The sequence below is a fragment of the Neltuma alba genome, unplaced genomic scaffold (assembly GCF_004799145.2).
Source record: "Neltuma alba isolate B1F8T4 unplaced genomic scaffold, ASM479914v2 tig00012187_pilon, whole genome shotgun sequence".
Classification (NCBI taxonomy): Eukaryota; Viridiplantae; Streptophyta; class Magnoliopsida; order Fabales; family Fabaceae; genus Neltuma; species Neltuma alba.
The window spans coordinates 196,906-216,361 of NW_021636728.1; the positions used below are offsets into that span (position 1 = coordinate 196,906).

General features: G+C 36.7%; 4 protein-coding genes across 6 annotated transcripts; 2 read left to right on the plus strand and 2 right to left on the minus strand.

Moving 5' to 3' along the window:
* Positions 1-369: 369 nt before the first annotated feature.
* On the plus strand, positions 370-2,840 carry LOC114724419 (uncharacterized). The gene is made up of 3 exons (XM_028910767.1): positions 370-447; positions 977-1,347; positions 1,436-2,840. Exons 1-3 carry the CDS (start codon positions 370-372, stop codon positions 2,838-2,840), a joined length of 1,854 nt encoding a protein of 617 aa, XP_028766600.1.
* A 2,401-nt stretch (positions 2,841-5,241) lies between these two features.
* LOC114724420 (uncharacterized) lies at positions 5,242-8,482 on the minus strand. The gene is made up of 9 exons (XM_028910768.1): positions 8,413-8,482; positions 7,233-8,083; positions 6,946-7,152; positions 6,320-6,858; positions 6,146-6,227; positions 5,970-6,056; positions 5,634-5,900; positions 5,451-5,554; positions 5,242-5,356 (listed from the first exon to the last, which is right to left on the minus strand). Exons 1-9 carry the CDS (start codon positions 8,480-8,482, stop codon positions 5,242-5,244), a joined length of 2,322 nt encoding a protein of 773 aa, XP_028766601.1.
* A 4,864-nt stretch (positions 8,483-13,346) lies between these two features.
* LOC114724412 (protein DEHYDRATION-INDUCED 19-like) lies at positions 13,347-16,563 on the plus strand. 3 transcript variants are annotated; one of them, XM_028910760.1, is made up of 6 exons: positions 13,347-13,724; positions 13,807-13,946; positions 14,989-15,066; positions 15,183-15,291; positions 15,388-15,472; positions 16,058-16,563. In XM_028910760.1, exons 1-6 carry the CDS (start codon positions 13,640-13,642, stop codon positions 16,161-16,163), a joined length of 603 nt encoding a protein of 200 aa, XP_028766593.1. In that variant the 5' UTR covers positions 13,347-13,639; the 3' UTR covers positions 16,164-16,563. The 3 variants fall into 3 exon arrangements, with proteins under 3 accessions (XP_028766593.1, XP_028766592.1, XP_028766590.1); XM_028910757.1 differs by having other exon boundaries at positions 13,349-13,724; positions 15,183-15,472; XM_028910759.1 differs by lacking the exon at positions 14,989-15,066 and having other exon boundaries at positions 15,189-15,472.
* A 994-nt stretch (positions 16,564-17,557) lies between these two features.
* Positions 17,558-19,450, minus strand: LOC114724440 (uncharacterized). The gene is made up of 3 exons (XM_028910789.1): positions 19,208-19,450; positions 18,260-18,822; positions 17,558-17,998 (listed from the first exon to the last, which is right to left on the minus strand). The coding sequence occupies exons 1-2, from the start codon at positions 19,427-19,429 to the stop codon at positions 18,292-18,294; spliced, it is 753 nt and encodes a 250-aa protein (XP_028766622.1). The 5' UTR covers positions 19,430-19,450; the 3' UTR covers positions 17,558-17,998; positions 18,260-18,291.
* Between the last annotated feature and the right edge of the window lie 6 nt (positions 19,451-19,456).

Sequence of the window (19,456 nt, forward strand, 5' to 3'; positions counted from 1 at the left end):
CCCTTTCAACAACTATGATAGGGTTGCAGCAATCAGGAGGCGGGACAGCTCCATAGCTCTATTCTCACTTGTTCTTGATAAGACTTAATTTCACCATAAATACCTAATATTTCAACAATACATCGGAAGCCACACCTCCACATCATATGGGGTTAGAAAAATCTCAGTTTTTTTTAACTGATATGCTATAAACAGTATGGAAAAAAAGGGAAAATGACAAGAAAATGACTGTTGAATTCTGAAATGATAAAATAGGCATGTAATTACTGAAATGACAAAATGGGCATGGGGTATCAATATGGAATTTGGATAATTCGCCAAAAAGACTGAAATGCCCCTGAATCAATCTGAACTCATGAAGACAAAGGCATGACACGTAACAAGAGGGAGAGATCAGAAGCTGAAAACGGAGGTGGAGCAGAGTCGAACGCTGAGAAGACGGAAAAGGTAAGGAAAATTTCTCCTAAAATGCTGTTATCTACTCCTCCAACTCTCACCATTGTACAAATCTGATTTATTACGGTGGAATTGCTTTGTGGGCAACCTGGTTTGTAGTGAGAGAGGGGTTGAACGTGGGTATTACGTAAGAAAGTGGAGCTTAATGATGGGTTTGGGTTTTCAAGTCGGTTTACTGGTACATGGTCTAATGGGGATGGGTTTATGAGTGTAGATGGTTTAAATGAAGAATCTGACCAGGATGAGAGAGTGATACATCGGAAATGGAAAAATGGTGGGAACTGATAACATGGGCATGAAGTTTGAGGGCTAACAGTAAGCATGAGGTGGTCAGTGTGTCAAATTCATTATTGGAATTGTGAAATCCCATATTTAAGTTGTCAATGTAGCAAGTGTGTACGGACATATTTTGGGTGTTGCATTTTTTGTGAAATCGCAAGAAAAGTTTCGAAATCTTGATAAACGAAATTGATTATTAGGGAACTAAAATATTGATTTATGCTTCTGTGGTGCAGGTTAGGTAGCTTTGATGACATCTAACATTGGGTCAACATCTTCAAAGCGTCTTGCTTGTTACTTTCATATGGGTGGGAAGTTTGCAGAAAATGGTGATGGTGAAGTTAAGTACTATGGTGGAACTGTCGGGGTAAGAGTGATCAAGGAGGGTATAAGGCTTGAAGATTTGAGGGTTATGATAGGAGAATGGTTTGGTGTAGATAGTAATGGTTGCGACATTAAATACACATTGGGCTTGAATGATAGGATATTAATAGATCTTATTAATGATGATGAAGTTGACAACCTATTTGAGTATAATGATAGTAATGCACATGTTTACGTAGCAGCTAAAGGTAATGAGAATACGAAGGAAGAAGTGGCTAATCGAAACAGGTAAGTCACAAGTTTCGGATTATGGAAGTTGTTACTTGCGATAATGTTGTTGTTAATATCATAACAAATGTTGTAATTATACATGCAGCATGTCAAAATTGTCAGGACTGTCACAGCAAAATGATGAGCCAATGATTGAGGATGCTGTCGAATGTGTGAATTACATAGCAGCTGAAAATGTTCTTAGCCTGCCATATGCAGTAGAGAGTGCACCAACTCCTTTGCCAGGAGTGAATTCCTTGAAATGGAAGACAGTATTGTTAGGATTTAGGCAGACTTTTCCAGATGCAGATGATTTCAAGAAGAAACTACACAAATTCAGCATTGCAAACAAATTTGAGTATAAATATGTGAAGAATTCTAATGCCCATATGTATGTCAAATGCAATGTTGAAGGTTGTCCATGGAGGATCAGTGCAAGAGCAGCTGTAAAGAGTACTCCAGCATTTTTACATGTAACGACATTCAAAAATGAGCATGTTCATAATGCCCAAGACAATCTTCATGTGACATATGGTGGATCAACTAGCTTGACATCATCAATTATAATTAAAGAGGTTAGGGATCATATAGACATGCGTCCAAATGATATAAAAAAGAGGTTGGAAAGAGATTATGATGTGAAGTTGACATATAAGCAAGCATACAGGGCCAAGGAAAAAGCATTGGAGGACATACATGGCAGACCTGATCATTCTTACATGCTTATTCCATGGATATGTGACCGGTTGAAGGAAACCGATCACAAAACAGTGGCAAAATGGGTGGCTGCAAGGAACAACAGATTTGAGCGTGTATTCATAGCCCATGGGTGTTGTATAGAGGGTTTTATTGCTGGTGCTAGACATGTACTGTATATTGATGGAAGTCATTTAAGTGGACCGTATAAGGGGACACTACTTTCAGCGTCGGTTTATGATGCGGACAACGAATTATTACCTTTTGCCATTGCGATTGTGAAGGGAGAGATGCTTGAGGATTGGACATGGTTCTTACATATGATCAAGGAGATAGTTGGGTCAATGCAATTAACAATCATTTCAGACCGACACAATGCAATTATAGGTGCTGTGCAAGCAATATTCGGAGGTGAGCGACATGCGTACTGTTACAGACATGTTAAGGAGAATTTCAGTACACAAATGATCAAGTTAAATAGAGGAAGAAGGAAGACAAGTGGCAACACAAGGGAGGATGGACTGCATTTCCTAGATGCCATTGCATATGCAAGGCTTGACACAGAGTTTGATCAAGCAATGGATAACATGAGACACTTCAATTTCCAATTATTTGAATGGCTTGTCAATCATGGTGATATTCACAAGTGGGCCTTAAGCAAGTTCTCTTTTAAACGATGGGACAACATAACAACAAACCTTGCAGAGTCATTCAATGCGTGGATGCTGAAGGAGAGAAGATATAATGTTGCCCAACTTATACATGAGCATCGTGAAAAAGTAGCCAAAAGATGTATGCAGCAAGCATGGCAATGAGCAAATGGAAGAATGGTGTAGGCCCAAATACAAATGCAACATTGATGGAAAATGTGGCGAGATCTGCACAGATGTTAAGTGTTCCTTACAGAAGGAGTAGGGTGTGTGTCCATACAGCAAAAGGAGCCATTAATGTTGATCTTGGAAAAGGTGAATGTAGCTGTGCAGCTTGGCAAATGTCAGGCATCCCATGCCCACATGCATGTGCAGCTATCAAGGCCTTGAATTGCAATGTGTATGATTTTGTTGAAAAATGCTACATAAGATTACGTCGCAACAAAAGATTTATGGTAGGACGATGACTCTAGTGGTGACAATCGACATGCCAAATCCTAATAACTATCGGCTGCAAGATATAGCAAGTCAAGTGTTTTTGGCACCACCTTTGACTAGTCGACCACCTGGAAGGCCTAGGATAAATAGGCAAGAGTCGCAGTTTCAAAACAAGAAGGTCTACCATTGTAGTGCATGCCAGCAAGTTGGCCACACAAGAAGAACATGCAAGAATCCAAACCCAACTTAAGGTTTCATGTCAATACCAACAAGGGTAATTTTTTTGTTATAGGAAAGGAATGACTCTTGAACCCTTTTTAATTTTTTTGGGAGAAGGGTTGATAGGTAGGCTATCTTTTTTGTTAATGATGTTAACTGGGTAGGAGATGTTCTGTAATCTGAATGACAAGAAAACATTAGGCGGTGGGTTAATTCTAATGTTAACTTGTCATTTGGATATCAGTTATGTAGCTTCTGTCATGGGCGTACTGGTTTTTAGTAAATATTATCACGTCAGTAGTCAATTCCTTTACAGATATAGTAAAGTCTGAATGTTAATGTAAAAATCATATGATGGGTAGGCTATCCTTTTTGTAAATGATATTCACTGGGTAGGATATGTTTTGTAATGTGAATGAGGAGGAAACATTAGGTGGTGGGTTAATCTTACTGTTAACTTGTCATTTGAATATAAGTTATGTACCTTCTGTGATGGGCCTACTGGTTTTTGGTAAATATTGTCACTTCAATGGTAAATTCCATTACACATGTAGTAAAGTCTGAATGTTAATGTAGACATCCTATGATGCTCTTTTGGTGTACTTCTATGCTATTTTGGCAACACAGATGACCTTTTGTTTAATGCCCTCAAGGGAGATGGTGGAAGTTGCCAATGGGTATGACTGGAGTGGTTAATGTCATCAACGATGTTGTTATTCACATTACCAATGTTGTTATTATCATTTCCAGGCTAGTGAAACTCTCTGAAAATATGTTACTTGACTTTGAAATAAAGGAAGTAGACGTGGAAAAAGTAGAGTGGTAAATATCATCACTAAAGTTGCATTTAATATTTCCAATGTTGTCATTATCATTACGGGGGTAGTAAAATTTTCTGAACAATTTGATGCGTGGGTTTGACTTAAAGGAACCGAAAATGGGAAAAGCAGACTAGTAAATGTCATTACTGAAGTTGCAATTAACGTTTCCAATGTTGTCATTATCATTACGGGGGTAGTACAATTTCCTGAAGAATTTGATGCGTGGGTCTCAGTTAAGGGAACCAGAAATGGGAAAAGCAGACTGGTAAATGTCGTTACTGAAGTTACAATTAACATTATCCATGTTGTCAGTATCATTACGGGGGTAGTAAAATTTCCTGAACAATTTGATGCGTGGGTTTGAGTTGGGGGAACCGGAAATGGGACAATTTCCTGAACATGGGGATGCAAATGGGGAAACCATAATGGTAAATGTCATTACTATAGTTGCAATTTCCCTTAACAATGTTGTGATTTTCATTACCCAGGTTGTGAAATTCTGTGACAATTTATACGTGGGGACGAAAATGTAGTTGCAAAAAGCAATAGCGAGGTGGTAACAATAATTAAAAAAGTTTCAATTTTCATTACGAATGTTGTCATTATCATTACTGGTAGCGAAAATGGATTCAAAAAACGTGATTTGGGCTTGAAAGACTTCAGATGCAAATGGCAACAGCGATGTGGTAACTATCATTACAGAGGTTGCAATTCTCAATCCGAAAGTTGTTAATCCTATTACTTGTGTAGTGAACCTGGGTCCAAGTGGATGTAATTTGGGGCACAAATAATCAACTTGTGATTATCATCACGGAAGTCACATGGCATGTTGTAAATACCATAACTTTTTTACTCAAATTATCCCAAAAAGGATTGCAATTAGGCCAACAACTGGCAGCCACTTAGTACCTCCAACCATAAGTCAAATATTAAGACTTCAAACTAACACTCCTTTTACAAATACTATATGCCTAATCTACATAATGTCTCCTCCTATCACAGATGGCGTCTTTTGGTCAGTGTGGTGGCTTGGGTTGATGAAAGCAAGCTTAATGCTTCATCACGTCTTGAATTAAGCTCATGATTCACTAGCCACCACATGAGGTTTCGTCGGAATTCAGCCACTTGTTCATCGTATAGTGAAGTATCTCACCGGGCTTCCATTTACTCAACCATATTAATACATGAACGCCGCAGTCTCGCCTGCACATCAAAACATCCCAACGATGTAAAAGAATGAAAATAACACATTGGGTTGCTTTGAGACGTAATAATATCAACAACATAAACCACTCACAGATTGTTTTGTTGCGGAACAGGAGCCCAAATGATATCACTCATTTTCTTCTTCCCAGTGGCATTAGGCTTAACTATCTCAATAATGTCATAAAATCTATTCCTCTGCACAATATCATTACGCAATTGTAAATAAAAGGTAAATGAAATGTCAATCATAGAAGATGAGTTGCATTATCCTTACACATTCAGTGACGACGGTCGTCATGTCATCAATAATTACACCCTTCTTCTTGCTCTTCTTCTTACCCTCTAAATTTGGCTTCATTGAGTCCAGCACATAGAAATTCATTGTGCTAGGCTCAAGCACAACACAGAACCAGTGAGCGCCAACAAGTGTGGGTCCAAAGATCAAATCACATTCTCCTATGTTGTAGCCTACATTTTCAGGTAAAAATTGTTTCTTCCGTTTTGTAGCATCCCACAGCTTTGGGTTAGCTGCCATTATTGCCTAAAACATGAACATTTTAGTCATTTATCAATATCAATCGACAAAAAACTAACATCTCAGCAAGCTTACCATAAAATCAGCATAAAAAATGTGCCGCTTCACCTGCCCTTCCTTCTCCATATCAGCCATTAGAGTCTTGCACACAGTTGACATCAGCTGTACGCAAAGAGATTATTGTTTTGATGAACCCAAAACGTAGCATCTACTAAACAATTAAATGACCTCATCACAAATATTCTACTTACCCGGTTACCTATTTTCTCAATTCCGCCAAGTGTCCTTAGCTGATCCCGAGTGATATCTTCATCAGAGATTTTCACCAAAGGCCTAAAAATATGTTGTCAATATCATTATGCATGTAGTCAATTACCACAAAATTGTAATGAATATGATTACGTGGGTAGTGGATATGTACATACATGTCACCCTCCTTGCTTGAACACATACGGGAAACTATGTCATAAAACCGGTCCTTGTCATCCATGGGCCTCTTTCGCCTCTTAGTTGGCTTTGTCAAAATCCATGGAGAATTGATAGCGGATTTCATCTCCCTTTGCGATCTCCGGAGTTGACATCCCTTGTCCATGGGGGACAAGGGCAGGGGAGACTCCATAATTTCTTTGTCTGCACCTTCTGCTGCAACACCGATGTCATCACCCCTATCTGAGCCAGTTGCATCATCGTCTCCCTGATCATCTCCCCCGTGGAACTCATCTCTATCATCACCTTCGTCATCAGACTCATGTCCATCATGATCATAGGGGTCTTCATCGCCAAATGCATCATCATCTCCCTTATCATCATCTGGGACGTCAATAGGGTCCTCATCATCTGTGGTCACATTATTTTCCTCTATCCTTATCTGCACCTTATCTAGCTCATCTTCCATTGCACTTATAAGCCTCCTAGTGCTTAATTCGATCTGAGCCATCAATCGTCCGTGCAACTTCTGTAACTCCTGCAGCAAACAATTTAAAATGAGTAAACACTTTTTTCATGAGATTATTTGCTAATGAGAATGAAAATTAGTAACGAAAGCACATACCGGGTGTAAATGAGCCACACTTCTGCGTTTTCCTTCATCCTTCCCACTTCTATCCATACTTCCCTTGCCCTTATACAGTAAACCCCTCTTGCTTTCCCTCTCCTTCTTTTCCAGCTTCCTTATCCTCTCATCAGTCCAGAATTGAATGGCATTTAGGGACCCTCTCTCAACAGTTTTGGATAGTGGGAAGTGCTCAGCAAAATATAACTACAACAGTAAATCATTAACTTGCCAATTCCACAAATAAAGAAAACAATAACTTAGAAGCATAAGTCAGAAATACATACCAACAGGAGGTAGATGCATCCTCCCACATTGCAGCTTCCTTCATCTTCATCTTCGTCTTTCTTTGCTTTTGTGTACACTTTCACATAATCTCCCATCTCTTTCCACAAGTGCTTCACAATGTACGTGGCCCAATCAAATTGGTGAAATCCCTTCATGGTACAGCACATGACTCTTATTAGCTTGTCACTCACAGTTGTTTGTGAAGTAGGAGTTAAAAAACTCCCAAGTGTGTACAGCATAAACAGGAACTCAAACTCATCTTTCTTCTGCCCAGATTTAATGTCATTGAGTATCTTCGTATAAGGGACTTTACCAAATTCCTCCTTCAACCTCTGGTATGTCTCATCATCATCACATACGTCCATTTTTACCTTCTCCCCTGTGTGGGGTACACCCAACAAGTTTGCAACATCATTTGCTTCTATTTCCTTTATTATCCCTCTTATTAGAAATTGATGGGTAGGCGGATCATATGCTCGGAGAACACATACTATGAGGTCACGAGGGAGTCTCTCACATCCAATGTCAAGTAAATGGCCAAAGCCTAAATTTTGTACCCTCACTTTCAAATCTTCATCATCTTTTATGAAGTCCACTAATGACTTAAATTGCCGAACCGAGTAACGAGTGCTAAAAGCCACTTTTTTCTTCCTCTTCTTCTTCATCCCTTCCTTTCTTGATTGCTTCACCCTATCACTGTATTTCTTCTGCTCCTCTGGTGTCAACTGCTTCCATGCCTTTGATGCCTTTTTCGCTTGTTCAGACATATTCTTAAACTTCTCCCCACCCTTAAGATATTCTCGTCTAAACAACATGTAGCCATTCTTCACTTCTTCACTTGGCCCTCCTTCTACAACAAGTATAAATAACTAAATCTGGTCAATTGAACAGCTCAACTTTCTTTGCATTTCAAAAAAGTTGTCATTACCATTTCCAGTGTAGTCATTCACATTATAGGTGTTGTTATTTAGCCACAAAATGAACCTCGACTATTTACTACTCAGATAACTAAATTTGCTGATCACGTAATGAATGTTATTGCTTCTTTCTCACTTCACAGAACAGAGCAGAAAATAGAGACTAACGACATAATACACTTTAACAACAAACTAAAAACAATCTAATCTTACCAAACCTATATAACTCAACCACTTAATTCCTATTACAACTGCATATTACCGTTTGTCGCAATCACAGTTACTTCGCCAACCTCCTCCATGACAGCAATGCGATTGATGCTTCTCAGCATTTCAGCGACCTCTACCTCTTCAATCCTCAAACCAGCAGATTAATCTCTACCTCTTCAATCCTCAAACCAACAGATTAAAAAATAAATGAATATGCATCAAAAGTGATTCTTTCTCGATGAAATGTTACAAAATTTGCATCTTCAAGTAACTTATATTATGGAAATTACTACTACACAGTGCCACAGATGACCAAGTAAATAATAGCAATACATAAGAAGGCCACAAAGGCTATTCTCACTTGGTACATACTGAAATGAATATGTATGTTCATCCCCAGGTAAATTGCACTGCTAAATGACTGAGGTTATGCCCATTAGGTAGCTATATCTTCAAAACAGAGTTCTACCCACGAAAAGTCACCCCTTTCAATTTATTTTACAATGTTAAATTTGCATAACCAATATGGGGACACAGTTGAACTCATTTTAGTCCCATACACAATGCTAAAAATGTGCAATGTCCATTACACGAACAGACCAAACAAGGGGGCGGAAATAGGAAGCATCCTGGCTCATGTGCGACAGTGGTCTCAATTTATGGGCATCTAAAAAGTAGTGTAGCAATCATAAACACACAAGTATATTATGCCTTCCAACATTACAGCAACACAGCAATCAGACAACAACAATCAGAGAGATATCTCGTCAAACATGGACCGAGTTATATGAATCAGAGCAAGCAAGCAACTTTTGTAATTCCATCACACACAGAAGCACCGACTTTTCATCTAATCTACCTTTACATTCCATTTTAAGCCTTTACCATTGCTTCCCCCTTTACAACCAACATTCACCGTTTTCCCCAAATTAAAACACTCCAATCAGACAAGCACAAGACGGAGACATTTGGGTGGCTTACCGGGGTCGGAACGAATATCGACTTCTTCCTCAACCGGTGACGACCTTACAGGTGCTCTCTCTCGGAATCTCTCTCTCTAGCCACCCCCTCTCCCTTCTGAAGATTGAAGCTTCTCACTGGTTTATTGCTTCTCACTGCGACCCACGGAAAAGACGAAGAAGCCGGACGCTCCTCGTTCACAGTTCCTCAACCATGGCAATGTGAGACTTGCAACAACCATATGCAGTTTCGCCGAGTGCAATGTGAGAGTTCAGAGAACCCTATGGTCTATGCAGTTTCGCCGAGTGGAGAATCGCCAACCAAACTCCAGTTCCGTTGCACAATATCCCGCCCTCTGATTCCCGAAAAAATTGAGGGCATTTCAGTCTTTTTGGCGAATTATCCAAATTCCAGATTGATACCCCATGCCCATTTTGTCATTTCAGAATTCAACAGTCATTTTCTTGTCATTTTCCCAAAAAAATATTGAAATATTACTTTCGATTTTAATTATAAGAACTAATTAACTAATTTAAAGAGATTAAAGAAAGAAATTAAGTTAGTTATTTATAATAAATAGATGTTGTTTTTCCTAAAATATCCTTGTTAATAAAACATATTGCTAGAACTACTATTATTAAAAGGACTATTTTGAAAAAAAAATGTATAAATATTAGAAACAAAATGGATTGGAGTTTTATATTTAGGATCAAAAAAAAAGTCAGAATCTGAGGTAATACTTTACTTTCAAAAATATTTCATCAAGATATTTTATTTGAAATCATTCAAAATAAGAACGGGTTTAAATATGTAAAGAAATTGTCCAGACTAAGACTGAGAGCGACTTTTATCTTGTGAGTGATGGAGTGTTTATTTTTTTAAGTGATTGTGTATGATGACAAAAAAAAAATTACGTGATGGTGTGTAGTTTTTTATATTTAAAATTTAAAAAGTTTATAGAATTAATTATTTGCTTTTATCCTCCAGATGGAATCAAAGACCACATGGGAGATAAATAAAGGGTGAGAACGAGGGGGAATAAATACAGAAACGGACAAATCTGGCATGTTAATATTACTCAATTGCTCTTTCTATCTTAACCCATATTTTTAGGTTGAAGTTTATTTTCCCTTTTCAAGTTTTTTTTTTTGAAAAGGAAAAAATAAAGATAAAATCATCCTCTTTGAAAAAACCAAATTAATTAATGCATGATAGTCTCAAGTGTTTATAATGAAAGAGTTATTAGTATAAATTTAGTCATCTTATAGTTTTAGGGATTATTTAAAAAAACTTTTTTGTGAGTATGTCCTGAATTTAATTTATTGAAAAGAGACAAAAATAAAAGTTTGTTTCAGTCATAAAAGAATAATATAGGAATTTGAGGGGAGAGAGTTTGGGGAGAATATGAAAGCGGTACAGTGAGGAGAGAGAATAATTACAGAGACTGAAATCGTTCTAGCGAATTCAATTTTAATTTTTTAAAAAATAAACGTTCCATCACTCATAAGATGAAAGATATTCTTGACCTAAACGATTTCTTTACAGGTCCAAACTCATTCTTATAATGAATGATTTCAAGTAAAGTATTTTGGTAAATATTTTTGAAAGTATGGCCTTTCAATTTTTTTAATAATGTTTATAGCATATAAGTTAAAAAGCCGAAAAATCTCTTTCAGCATCTCAAACCTATATTTGCATTATGACTCTTTTTTAAGTTTAGGTGAGTTTGACCTGAATGACTTACTAGAGTTAAGACATACCTTTAAGCTCATAGTGCTTACAGAAGTATTTGCAGATCGCTCACTAAAACTTCCTCACATTAGGTGTAAGATTCAACCTCACGATTTTGTGAGTTATGAGCCGACTCCTTATTAAGTAAATTAACTTTGGTCGGTTTTGCACTATGACTCTTTAAGCACTTGCCAGGAAATATTTGCATTTTTATATGATTTTCAAGTTTTTCCTTTTAGGCTTATTTCCTATAATGTATTTTCTAAGGTTCTAAGCAATTGTTTATGTTGCATTTGCTTTGGTACTTTGCAGAATTTTTATACTTTAGTATATATATCATCTCGTCTTTTTTTTTAAACACCAAGTAATCATTTTAAATTAATGAAGTTAATTAAAATTATTCATTTTTTATAAGATATTAAAATTACCCTCAATAAAAAGTCATTAGTTAGAATTGTTTGGCAGATTAATTTGGAAGTTTTATAATTAGTTAGGAATACTAAGTAAAAAAATTAATGCTATATAGAAGACATAGTATATCATGAAATATGCTAGAAGTAGTATTTGCAATAAGGAATACGGGGAGCATCATCTGATAAAATCAAAGCCTGTGAATTTGTGACTTGGCAGCAGAAAGCATACACTTCTCTTCTCTTGTTTGCCAAAAACAAAATATTCTTTACTCTTATTTATAAGTCGCGGAGAGGAGAGTTTTTTTCCCTTTATTTATTATTTTGTGGATTGCCATTTTCCTAAAAAATACATGTATTATATGTTAAGATATAATTCATGAGGTTTAAGAGTTTTCGTATTTGTGGTGACACATGCCAAAAGTGGCTTATCAATAAAATCAGAGAATTATATTGTGTTAAAATCCCAGAGAAAACTAATGACCAATTGGAGGTTAAATTGGTACAAACGTGTCATTCTTGGTTCACATTCACAAGGTAGTCATCGTAAAGTGGTGTTTGTACATATGTCAGTTGTTGGATCAATTTGAAATTTCGTTGTTAGGTTCAAAACATCGGATTGACTAATTGGATTGCTGATTTGTTGCTTGGTGAGAGAATTATTCAGTTTGCCTTCCAGCCTATCTTTGAGTTTTTTTTTTTTTTTTTTTCATTCCCTATTGTAAGCTTGTTGCTTTTATTGTTTGACTGGCTATTTATGATTATTTGTGTACTTGATCGAGACTTTCTTAATCTATGCTCACCGTTGTGCTTTTAAATGCTTTAATGTTATATTATTCTACTCTACAAAAAAAATATATCGATAATCTAATTCACTTTCTTTTTGGGTGTTAATCTGATCTTAATGTTTGACTTTCTTCCTATTGTGGAGTCATCATCCTCAGCCCCTTCTTCATTGTCTTTTTCTTTGTCTTATTCCCACACATGACTAATTTATAACAATACCCCTAATTTGCGGCTTATTAGCTCAAAGACAAAACCACGACAAGAAAATTAAAGAAAATGGCTGTGAATAAGATGGCTGGGTAAGAGGTAGCTTCAAAGGTGCAGTTGTTGTTCCATGCAAAAGGCTTTGTAGTGGCAGATGAGGCTTTCCGCAGCAAGAATAATGTGCAACGCATGTGATGGTTGTTTGCTAAATGATCAAAATTCGTTGATTTAATAGCTATGATGTTTTTGCATTAGTTTGGAACTTTCATGCTAGTATTTTTTTTAATTGGCATACTTGTTAAAGATGTTGATTGATTTAACTCGACGATTAGATCAGTTAGCTAAAGCTGTTCTAGCTTAACCATATGTTTCGAGTTTGAAGCTTGCGAATACAACATCTTAGGAGTCAGAGGCGTCAACCTGAATAGTTCTTGTCATGTTTCAATCCGGATTACTTTGGACCCATTATTATGCCTAAAAGATATCCTGACTCAGGATATTGGGTGCTTATGATGATTGATTTAATAGTTATGATACTTTTGTATCATTTTAAAATCTTTATATATACTAAGAAAAAAATAGGCGCACACAGGGGAATTGGATATCTCCATTTTAATTTACCAAAAAAAAAAAAAAGAGAAAGATATCTCCATTTTAATCCTTTGGCAAATTTTATTTGATTCGATTCCTTTGATCCTCTACTTTGGACACTGTGCACCGAAGCACAGACATGTGTCCCGAGACCCAAAAAGGAATCAAAGCGGCAAAAATTCAGCAGTCCTGTGGCAAAAACACGCACATATGTCCAAATCCAAACGCGTGTACTTGTCTTATATAATCCCAAGGCTTTTCCGACATTTTCTCCCAACTCTTCAAACCCACACATTTTCCTCGCCACCGAACGCCTTTTCAAGGTTCGGTCGACTTTTCTGAAGCTTAGAGCAATTAAAATCCTTATAAAAAGTCAATTCCACGGAGAAATTATTTCAAATTATCAACGCTAAACGACCAGACCCAGTCTACCCCTCTCTGTCCAAGTTGCAGCTCTCTGATCAGTCCAGTTGCTCGACTGAGTTTCCTTTTTCTTTCTCTGGGGTGATTGCTTGATTCGTTCGACGAGGTGATTTGACTGAAGCTGATTTTTTGCATTCCTTGCATACATAATAAAGATCATCCCTCGATCCTTCCATGGATTCTGACTTCTGGACCTCGCGCCTTGCCGCCGCCAAACGCCATTATAGGATTCAGCATCAGAGTCAGAATTCGCCCTTGGGTTCGTATGGATTTCAATTCGATATATGGGCCGCGTTTTTCTCTTTTGCAAAATCTGATTTCTTGTGTTTTGGGGCTCACAGATCGGTTGGGAATCGACGATTTCGATGTGGAGGACGATGTCCGGCTCTATTTTTCATGCCCGTACTGTTACGAAGACTTCGACATATCCTCGCTTTGTTCGCATCTCGAAGATGAGCACTCATGCGAAACAAGAGTCACGGTACACGCTTTTATCATATCTATTTTGTATTGGTATTCATCTGTTTCTTTGGCGTTAAAAAGTGAACCGGTGTAGTGATCCTGTGTTGAAACTATAGTCAAATCCTGTTTTTCCGTTTATAGGATTTTTTAACAAATTAAAAGCTTTATGCTCTTTTGCTAGGGGTAATGAAAAGATCAGAGTAACTTAGGAGTACTTTTGTCGCCTAGGTAAACAATAAGTTCGATGATATACAGCAAAATTTAAGATTAGTCAGGGAAGGGACGAAGGCAAAGGACCCAGTCAAATTTGCTTACGTTGGTTGTTAGTAGCCGAAGTAGATGAAGTTAACTTTTATGAGAAACTTATGTAGCAAGGTTTACTAGAAGTAGAACCTTTCTTTTTGAAATCTTTAATGTAGCTAGCTAGTGAATAATCAAGGGAGGGTCGGACTTTATGCTTATTAACTGTTTTAAAAAATGATGAATTGCCTTTTTCTTCAAGTCTTTTCATGCTCTGCATCCTTAACTGTACTGAAAACTTATGGTATGCAATCACTTAATACACACACCATTAACTAAGGATTCGTGATATTTTTATTTTTTATTATAATTTTATAATTTTTCCTCATGACGATCTAAGTAGTTGAGAAGTGCTTCTCTCATTCCAAAGCTTATTTGAGATGGAGAAGATAACCCAACTTGTCAACATGATTAGTCTATTATGCTTTATCTCTAATTCTTTTTAAGCAAATTTCAATTGTTTAAACACGTACACAAAGTAGACGTGCTTATTTATGGTTCCCACTGTGTGGTGCTTCATTCGAGGGTAAGTTCATTTCTGGCACTTGCTGCCTTGTTAATTGATCGTAATATAAGCAATATTGTATTAGTGACAATTTAATAATGAATGGAGAGCAGTTTAGCTATCTAGACTGCATTCGTATTTTAAGCATCGTTTTATTTTCTCCTGGATCACATCTTAGCGTCTTATCAGCTCAAGTTTTGAAGAAGCTCAAGATCAATGAACATCTAGTGTCTAATTTTTAATTTCTGTCTAGCAGATTTGCCCTATATGCTCAGTTAAAGTTGCTCGAGACATGCTAAGTCACATAACTCGGCAGCATGGACACTTGTTTAAGATATCCTTTTTACTTTTATTATTTTGATCTGAAATTTTATTGCTTGTCTAACTGAAAGGTTGTTTATCAAGTAAAAGGTCAACTATTCTTATTGGTTCCCCTTAACTGAGGATTACTTGCAGAGAAGACATAGGTTAAGAAAAGTTGGTATGCCAAACAGTAAGGCATTGTCCCTTCTGGGGAGGGATCTGCGTGAAGCTCATCTACAAGTGCTCCTTGGTGGTGGTAATGCTGGTTCCCGGTCCAACAGTTCTAGTGTATCTGATGCAACTACTGATCCATTCTTGTCCTCACTTATTTTGAATTTCCCTGCTTCTGAAGTGGACGATATTTCAAAATCTGGGGTACCAAGTGCTGAAGATTCTTCTGCAAAGAATATGGCACCTCCACATATTTGGAAATCAAGGTACCTTTTGGATTTTTTGTTTCTTTTTCCGTGTTTGATTGTGATTTTAATTGAATTATGTCAATAACATGTGTCATTACCAAACCTTCTAATCAAGATGCATCAAGCTGTTCAAACTCTTGTGCTGTAATGATCATGTATGATTTCTTCATCAGAATATTTGATTTGAGCTATCAAATGATCTGTGAATATAAAATGTCATGGGGAGGCTGGTAGAAAGATTTATATTGACCTTGATGTCATCCTAATTGTCAGTAATCCCCTGTGCTGTTCACTTTGCAATGTATGACATGCCTCTTTAAGCATGATGATTTGCTTGACCAATTATTAATGGAGTAATTCTAATATTAGGCTATCCAAATACAACTTTTTGTTGCCAAAACTCACCCTCATGCATGCATGCCCATGGGATCGCCTTTCCAGATCATTGATTTGATCTGTTGAAGATCCAGGATCTGCCTGATGATGCCAAGTTTTTTTTTTTTTTTTTTAACAAATATTGGTGCAAGAAGCATTACTCTTATTTTTGTCCAATGTATCCATGCTTAACCCATCACTTCTTTCTCTCACTGTCTTTACCTGCAGTTTTGATCCCTCCTTGAGTACTGAAGAACGGGAGAAAAGGATGAGACAAGCTGCTGGGAGATCTGGTTTTGTGCAGGATTTGTTTCTTTCAACTTTGTTGGAATAGTTCAAGCTATTAGTTTCATACTGAAAGGATAATCAAATGTAAGATCCCATTTGAGGAGTATCTTGTCGAAGGAAACCTCCATTGGGATACAGTGGTTCAAGGACAAGCCTTGTTGTCCTGTATCGAGGCATTATGCTAATGCTGGATGTCCCTAAGATATAAACACCATCTCCAACAACAGTACAGATATGTATTACGTTATGATAAAAACACTTGTTTTCTACCTTATCAATGATAAGTTCTGAATTAGATGTTGATTTTATGAATGGGGTTTTGCTCATCATTGTTCTTCATGGAGTTGTTTAAATCCCTGTCTTTACTGAAGTTGTATCTTGAAGACATGATCGAAAGTGCAAATTACAACTCACTAGCTTCCTAATGGTTTAGGGAGGGTTTGATATTTGCTATTTAATTCAACAACAACCAGTCTTGCTTTTGATTTTACATTTGCTTCTATATTTTCCGAAGCAATGTAGCAGAAACCTGAGCTTCGTCATGCCAGAGGTTATATCTGGTATGAACTTTAGCTTCAAATTTCACAATTGTTGTCTGTGATGGCATGTAGCTGCTAAACCCCTTTTACTTAATGAAGTATAGATGACTTCAGTTTTGAGGATGCCAATAGCCATAGAGGTATGAGTCTTTTCCCCTTTCTTTTCAAAGCAAGTGTCCTCACGAGATAGTATCTTCTGGAGTATCCCAGATTCAGTATGGATTATGATTGGTATGTAACTGGATTTAGTATGATCATCCTTCGTCAAAAAATAGCTGGGGCTTTATATGGTGAAAATTCTTTATTGACTCTATGGTGACTATTATAATCATTGTTAGGTACAAGTTTTTGAAACCATGGTGAGTATATTCATCATTTAAAGGGAAAATAGCATCTGCAATTATTAGCAATTATTGATGACTTCATCAAGGATCTTGTGATTCAATGTTTTGCCTCATCATGAAGACATGGCTAATTTTTATAACATTGCCAGACCATAATCTAATGATGAATTCGGATTGTAATTTAGTGCATTTTTCTTAAGAAAAGCACCACATGCATGCCTCCCTAATTTGTGATCTCAATGATTGATTCGTAAATCATCATGCAATCCCCGTTATCCTTTTAAAAAATGGTCGAACGTACTTAATCTCTTTGACAAGTTATATTTGCTTGGATTAGTTTATATCAAGTAATTTTGTATTGTACGAAGTAATCACATTAGAGAGGTTTGTGTTGGAAAGAGAAACTGTTTTTTTTGTTGGGGTAGATTCCCAAAGTGGCTTAAATTATATATATACATATATATATATGGATGCATATACATAATTTTTTGTTAATAATATAACTTGAAAACACCTCAGAATATCATAAAAAGACATAATGCACCCTATATTTTTACATCGAAAAGAATTAAATATTACCATAATAGTAGTCAATAGCAAGTTGTTTCAATGATAACATTGTCTATTGTGCTTGGATAGGGTCTTGATAATAAATCTCACATTGACATATTCTTGTGTCCCACTGTTTAAATTGATTATATTAAAAAAAAATTACCATAACAGCCAAAAAATTAAAAAAAAAAACCCTCAATGACTATGTCTTGTTGCCACGTAACTGAGTTCCAAGCAAATGGCCAAAATGAGATGGCAATTTAACAAGCATTCAATCCATACAGCTTTCGTCAATGTCTTTCATATCTTGACCGCATAAGCCAAAGGAAAATATAATTTCTTTTACTTGGTAAACAGACAAACCACCAAGAAAAGATCATCAACCATGGGCTGACATTAATTTGCAGCTCCGTCCAACTTCAAGCTCTTAGCATAATCGTGCGAAACTGTAGAGGGAGAGAGATGAAAAGGATTTAGATCTGAAATTATTCTTTTCAAGGACAAGAGTACAATGATGAACATAAAACTTGCAATTATACCCCTCCAGCTCTAAATGTTAGAAATAATTGCCATACAACTGCCATGAAAGTTCTCTTGCAAGTGGGAGGTTGTAGGTTCGATCTTATTTATAACTTCCTGTCGTTAGTGTCTACTCTTTACAAATAACTAATTTAGCTAATATAGAGAGTAGTAATGATGGTGCATACCTAGAATTGTAAGCAAGAATGCATGCTGAGTTCTACCTTGCTCCAAATTCAGTCTTGCATTGCACACTCCACCAACATTCCAGTACTTCAAAGTATTGATAACGTGTTTGATTCCAACCAGCAATGCTGGGTGTTGGGAAGCAAAGCGTTAAATCAACTTGACTGCCTACACCTGTGGGATGTGGTCGACAATGTTCCTTATCAATGGGATAAGCTCCTACGTAAACTCGATATCGGAGCCGACCAAATTGGAAATTTCTCATAGTTTCTTCATCCATTCCGTTATTATGGGGATTGGCATCGCAATAATCTTGGAATTTCCAGTTTATGGAGAAACCACTCCATGCTTCGTCATCTGATCTGCGACTGAAAACAACGCATATAGCAATTTCCCAACAATCATTATCAGAATATGCATTTTCAGGTATGTTTGCTGTTATGGTCACAACCTCGCCGGAGTTACCCTTACTCCGGCAATGCTTCCATTCTTTAAACCACCTTGGAACTCCACTCTTCCACAGAAAAGTAGCGTACATGTAATCATAGAAAACATGAATTGGACCCTGCATAACAATAGGATGACTTAACAAGGAAAAACTAGTATAAACACTTCTTTTAATGTGATCCCTGAATAATATAATATCTCTCTAATCTTAAATTAAAAAAACAATTAAAATGGCCCCCGAAATATATTTTTTGTTCTCTCTCTGATACACAAATGGCACTACTTTAGCGCTTGAAGATACAAAAACATGAAAAAAGAAATATCTGCATTTTCGTTAGTTAACAGCCATGTGAAAATCCCATTTTTCTCTATTGGAAGACTCAATAGAACAATTCACATAGATAGATGATGAGATGGTAACTTCAGGCACTAGCGAGTCTTAGTTTAGTTTTAGGCTTTTAAAAAAAATGTATGAGAAACGAAGTAAGAGATAGATATGAAACCTTAAAGACACGCGAGTCGTATAGGTGTACGAGAGCTGTCGTAAGCTTCAACAGAGGACAATAGCTTGCAGATATGATCAAATTTGGAGGGAGCTCAGGCATTGACTTGAGCATGTTGCAATCACTCACATCTAAATATCTGAGATTTATTAAATGAATTATGGATAAAGGAATCTTCTTGATTCTAGTGCTCCTCACATCCAAGAAGTATAGATTTGCCATATTTCTGCCAAATTCAGAAGTTTCTGA

What these genes read in the sequence shown, in the direction of transcription:
- LOC114724419 (XM_028910767.1), top strand. Translation starts at nt 370, where the DNA reads ATGACACGTAACAAGAGGGAGAGATCAGAAGCTGAAAACGGAGGTGGA. An exon ending in ACGCTGAGAAGACGGAAAAG is followed by an intron (nt 448 to 976) that starts GTAAGGAAAATT and finishes GGTGCAGGTTAG; the next exon opens with GTAGCTTTGATGACATCTAA. An exon ending in GAAGTGGCTAATCGAAACAG is followed by an intron (nt 1,348 to 1,435) that starts GTAAGTCACAAG and finishes TTATACATGCAG; the next exon opens with CATGTCAAAATTGTCAGGAC.
- LOC114724420 (XM_028910768.1), bottom strand. Translation starts at nt 8,482, where the DNA reads ATGCTGAGAAGCATCAATCGCATTGCTGTCATGGAGGAGGTTGGCGAA. An exon ending in TTGAGAAAATAGGTAACCGG is followed by an intron (nt 6,057 to 6,145) that starts GTAAGTAGAATA and finishes CTTTGCGTACAG; the next exon opens with CTGATGTCAACTGTGTGCAA. An exon ending in GTTCCGCAACAAAACAATCT is followed by an intron (nt 5,357 to 5,450) that starts GTGAGTGGTTTA and finishes TTTGATGTGCAG; the next exon opens with GCGAGACTGCGGCGTTCATG.
- LOC114724412 (XM_028910757.1), top strand. Translation starts at nt 13,640, where the DNA reads ATGGATTCTGACTTCTGGACCTCGCGCCTTGCCGCCGCCAAACGCCAT. An exon ending in CATGCGAAACAAGAGTCACG is followed by an intron (nt 13,947 to 14,988) that starts GTACACGCTTTT and finishes TCTGTCTAGCAG; the next exon opens with ATTTGCCCTATATGCTCAGT. An exon ending in CCACATATTTGGAAATCAAG is followed by an intron (nt 15,473 to 16,057) that starts GTACCTTTTGGA and finishes CTTTACCTGCAG; the next exon opens with TTTTGATCCCTCCTTGAGTA.
- LOC114724440 (XM_028910789.1), bottom strand. Translation starts at nt 19,429, where the DNA reads ATGGCAAATCTATACTTCTTGGATGTGAGGAGCACTAGAATCAAGAAG. An exon ending in ACGACTCGCGTGTCTTTAAG is followed by an intron (nt 18,823 to 19,207) that starts GTTTCATATCTA and finishes ATTGTTATGCAG; the next exon opens with GGTCCAATTCATGTTTTCTA.